This window comes from Montipora foliosa, chromosome 6 (assembly GCF_036669935.1).
Source record: "Montipora foliosa isolate CH-2021 chromosome 6, ASM3666993v2, whole genome shotgun sequence".
NCBI classification, from domain to species: Eukaryota; Metazoa; Cnidaria; class Anthozoa; order Scleractinia; family Acroporidae; genus Montipora; species Montipora foliosa.
The window spans coordinates 58636084-58641083 of NC_090874.1; the positions used below are offsets into that span (position 1 = coordinate 58636084).

Consider the following 5000-nt stretch of genomic DNA (forward strand, 5'->3'; position numbering starts at 1 on the left):
GAGTGTTTAGACTTAATTTTGCGGATCAGCGCTGTTTGAAATGAGTGCTGGAACGCGAATACTATCGATGTGTATTTTACATCATGTAATTATTGTGAAATGTCCACAATCATTCTCTCTGTGCCAACATCCAATCACAGCCCGGTGCAATTCCTGTAATTAGCCGCAAATCATTCAATTTGTTCCGCCATTTTGTGAACTCAGTAGTCAAGCCTTCTATCCAGATATGGAAGAAAGGCCACGTGCATTATCGAATGAATTTTGTCCGAATCAAAGAATGAATATTTGTTGAATTATCGAATGAACTTTGCTGGAATCATCGAATGAATATTGTTTAAATTATCGACTGAATATTGCTGAATTGTTTCATAAATGGAGGAGTGAATCGAATGCGTATCAAGGCAAATTTATCGAATTTTGCTAAAAGTTTATCGAATGTATTGAACCAACTCAAATATATTTGAATTTTATTGTCAATATGTGGAAATTATCAAACGCATCACGCGACATCGAATATTGACATATTTCTGCAACGTTCAGGCCTTTGGGTACGGAGTTTAAAAATAGATATTCATTTCCCATTATCCCTATCAAGCGCTAATAATCCTAAATTGACAATAATTTAGAGAAAATTGTCGATAATCGTCATTTGACAGGTAGAGGATGGGTTGTCACACGAGAAAACAAAGGGCTCTGGAGATTACAGTCCCAGATTCTAGAGCTTCCTGAGTTCTAGAGCTTCTAGAGCTTCTAGATTCTAGAGCTTCCTAAGTCGTCAAGAGTACTAAACAAAGAATTGCTGAGGGAGAATGTGTCCCTTCCTGTCGAACAGAAAACGCAATAAGCAATATCGTACTTTTAAAGAAAGATACTCTGATTATTGTACAGACCGGCCGGTTCAATATTTTATTGTTCGCAAACCACCCAATTTCCTAGCGGTACGTTTTCCCGGGTTTCTTTCCCGTAATTTCCACTATTTACAAGGGTTCTTAGTTTTTGTACTGCTGGAGAGTGATTATCACGCGCAGATAAAACTCTCTGCAAAGTTTAAAAAAATGCTCTGAAGAAGGTTCATCGTAGCCACCTTCACTTTTAGAAAAATTTAAGGTGGCTCTCAATCCGCTCCAAGATATTTTTTAAAACTTTGCACATTTGCATCTTAGCCTACCTATTACTCTTCAGCAATAAAAATGGGGGTCACGCATTTCGTTTTTGAGATATAAGCGCTTAAACATAAAATATAAGGCGTTTTTAGATGGTTATTTTGTTGCCAGCAGTTATTCGTGTTTCGTATGGTACCATAACATTGCGGTGAAGTGAAATTTTGTTGCAGAGTTAATCCTTCTAATTAGACATACTCTCCGAATTCACGAAATTCAATAAACCCTTCTCCAAAATGGAGGCCGAAGATTCAAATAAGTTAACATTAAAAATTAATACCAGAAATAGAAGGAGCACCTTTACTTTAGTTACCCTGCAACGTTTCGGCATGTCAGGTTTTATATCAGCTGAGGTTTGTATGATTGTGGGTATGGCGTATACCCCAGTCATAAAAACGTAACCGTAAATCTTACATTTTCTAAGCTGATATGACACCTAACACGCTGAAACTTTGCAGGGTCAACAAAGTAAAGGTGCTCTTTCTATTTCTGGTATTAACTTTTCATTCAGTTCAATTTTCACTCATTCAAATCCGTTGCCGATATTTTGGGCCGCCTGATTCAAAGCTCTGTACCTATATTAGCAAATCCAGAAGGGCTTAGCCCAATAAAAACTGTTCTAATACTTATACTTGTTCATGTAGTTTTCTAATCTCGCTCCTTCTCAATTAGTCCAATTTTCAATGTTGCCAAACAAAAATAACTCGGAGCTGTCTCAAAGCTGGATTGCGGTCCATCGGGCGATTCCTAATGTGCCACTGAGTATTTCCTTCCTTACTTAGACGCAGTTTAATTAACACCAAATGTGCGAATCAATATCCTGGCCGATATTATTTCCTATTTAGCTTTTCTGAAGATGTTTTAAGTTTTCAACGTGACTTCCTTCGTTTCCGTTTGCTACAGTTACAGTTTTTTCTATTCTGAAACACCTCTGTGAATTGCAAAGATCGGAAAGAGGAGACTGAAGATTAGAACAAGGTTCATTTTGATCGAGAATTCGAAACTGCGATTAAAAAGACGACTAAACGCAGTATCTGTGGGATTAGATTAATTAAAAAAACGGTTTTAACCTGAAGATGAGGTTGGGTTTTTCGGCGAAACGCGCGGAAGTGTGGTATACGTATAGATGTTTCAAAAACCATTGTTCTCTGCCCTAGGCCTAACGTACCCAGCATCTCATTCCAGATAAGTTGTGTTTTATGTGAAACAAAAAAAATATGAAATGAATTTAGTTATATGCTCACCTTTTTGAAGGAGGATAGTGCAGATAAAGGAGATGAGTAGCTTGCGAATCATTTTCAGTTGTTATCAGACCTAAAATGACAAAACGTTCTTTCAGCTTACAGTTGGAAGGGATAACGTCTTAATAACTTAGAATACAAGAGACGAAAAACTGAAATGTATTCGTTTGCCAAGAATAGCTCTGTGACATGATGGTGCAGTAGTCTTGCAGTTTCCAACAAATTTCAGTTTCGACAATACTGCACATGATAGAATTAGCTTGAGGAGGTGATTTTATTGTCCACACTGATGAGATACACAGGGAAAACAAAACTGAAGGAAATCAACGAAACCTGTGATCGATAACGATCGTCATAGAACTTTAGGGCTCTAATGCTCTAATCCATTGATAATTCACGATTTTTGTTCCGCCAGGAATTGTCTCCTCTAATTATCCATAAGCAAACAAACAAACAAATTATAAATGAGAGTTTTGGAAAGAACTGAAACTAAATGTGAAAATTTTCCAGACTGAGTATTAAACTGCAGGAAATAAAAGTTCCCTACCCCTTGGAACACTGATTACTGGGATACCCCTCTTCCCCCCATACCGGGGCCAACCAGTTAAAAATTCAGTACATTCGCTATATTCCAAGATTTCACACTGTTATTTTCAAGGAGTAGATTTAACTCCAAAAAGGGAGTTAAAAAAAAGGTACAAAACCACTCCATTTTTGGAGTAAAATTCACTCCGGTAATGCTTACTCCGTTTTTGGAGTAAAATGTACTCCTATATCTTTTACTCTTTTGTTGGGGTAAAAATTTACTCCAGTATTGTTTACCCCTCCTGTGGGGTAAAATTCACTCCAATACAAGAGTAAATTTTATCCTTCTATTGGAGTGAATTGAACTCTTTAAATGGAGTTCAATTTACCCTTGACAGAGTTAAATTAACTCCAAAACTGGGGTGAGACAAAAAGGTACAAAACCACTCCTTTTCAAGAGTAAAATTTACCCTCTTAAATTTTACTCCCCTTGTCAGAGTAATATTTACTCTTTCTACAGAACACATTCACCCTCACTAGATCTACTGTACCTTCATTTATAGTCAGATTTCTCATAAAACCATGAAAAGTTCATTTTTTTAAAATATTATGTAAAGAAAAGACCAGGTTTACAATGAAGCATCTAATACTGGTAATTTTAATCATAAGATTGCAAAGAATGCACATCGATATGCATGATAAATACAATCTGTATACATGACATACAAATACATCACAAAAATCAAAGCTATCTTTATTCTAATTATTCGGGCAATAATAAAATGGCAATCAGCTGAATGTGGAATTCTTGCCTTAATTAAACAAAGATAAATTGAGTGGTTTGTGTTTTGATTACAGATTATAACAATGAATGGCCGCAAAATAACTTCAATTACAAAAACTAAAGCATACAACATACTTGGATAAATGTGACTCAGTATAACAAAATGGGTTTTATGTACATGTAATACAAGTCAGTTCTTACAGAAAGAAGTCAAACGTAAAAAAATGGAACATATGCCTTAGGATAACTGATGCAAAAATTTTGCCATTGTTGACCTTTACCAATGTGTTCTTTTTTTCTCCAACAGAATTGCTTTCAAAAAGAAAAAAAAAACACATAACTTAGGCTGATAATTTACGTTTAGAAAAAACTAAAAACTTTTTGTTTCCAAAAAGAAGAAAAAAACCCCTGAGATTAAGCTGATAATTAAGTATGCTCCCAGCAAAACAATTACAGCGATCAATGAAAGTTTTAACAAAACCTTGCTTTCTGCCACAATTAAGGTAAATGTCTCTAGTTCAATTAGTGTGCCAGAAGCAACAATCCTTGCAAATGTTGTTTTTAGAACCTGATCTCCATTGATTGACTCATCATCCTTAAAAGTAATTAAAGAGAATAATGATTAGTATCACCCCTTCCAAAATTAAGATCATTCGACAATATTCTAACAAAATAGGAAGAGAGCACAAATCTAATACATCCCTAATCCTGAGAAACAAGAGACACCAGCCACCAATTTTGGTGTACCAAATAAATGGAACCAGATGTAATACCGGTACTTGCATGAGATTATATCTGTAACATTGTTCTTGATTCATTGAGTAACTCAGTTAACTATCAAATTAATTTTGTCATAATGATAAAAGTACACATAAAGTGGTGGAACTCATGGAACAAAATCTTGAAAATATATTGCCAGATGCTTTCTTTGTCTTCAACACTTTTCCAAAAAAAATTGTGTGATGAGGTATTTAGAATTATCTCATTTAACAGTATTTCAAATTTTAAACTGAAAGCAGATATTGGGTGAGACAATGGATAAATGAAACTGCAGCATCATCTTCCGCTAATCGCTAGGCATTACTTGTCTATACGTACACAACAACAACAACAACAACCAACTTTATTAGGCCTGTAACTCAGACAGTGCTTTATAATTATTTTATTGCAGTGACTGTCAAGAATTAGTTGTTAAAGTGTAATTTATGCGAGTTATTTGTAAATATCTATTATGCATCACTTGTTTAAAAGCAACAGTCAGCTTATAAGTCTTTCAGACTTTCAGCTGTT

At 35.1% G+C, this 5000-nt stretch overlaps 1 protein-coding gene and 1 long non-coding RNA gene across 2 annotated transcripts in view; both read right to left on the bottom strand.

The window, feature by feature from the left end:
- The window catches only part of LOC138007936 (uncharacterized), a 13031-nt gene extending 10506 nt beyond the window's left edge, over positions 1–2525 (bottom strand). Inside the window, exon 1 of the mRNA XM_068855071.1 lies at positions 2405–2525. Coding sequence (XP_068711172.1) covers positions 2405–2456 — 52 coding nt within the window. The 5' untranslated portion in view covers positions 2457–2525. The remainder of the gene's footprint in view (positions 1–2404) is intronic.
- A 1062-nt stretch (positions 2526–3587) lies between these two features.
- The window catches only part of LOC138007938 (uncharacterized), a 26038-nt gene continuing 24625 nt past the window's right edge, over positions 3588–5000 (bottom strand). Inside the window, exon 3 of the long non-coding RNA XR_011124137.1 lies at positions 3588–4305. This is a non-coding gene — a long non-coding RNA (uncharacterized lncRNA). The remainder of the gene's footprint in view (positions 4306–5000) is intronic.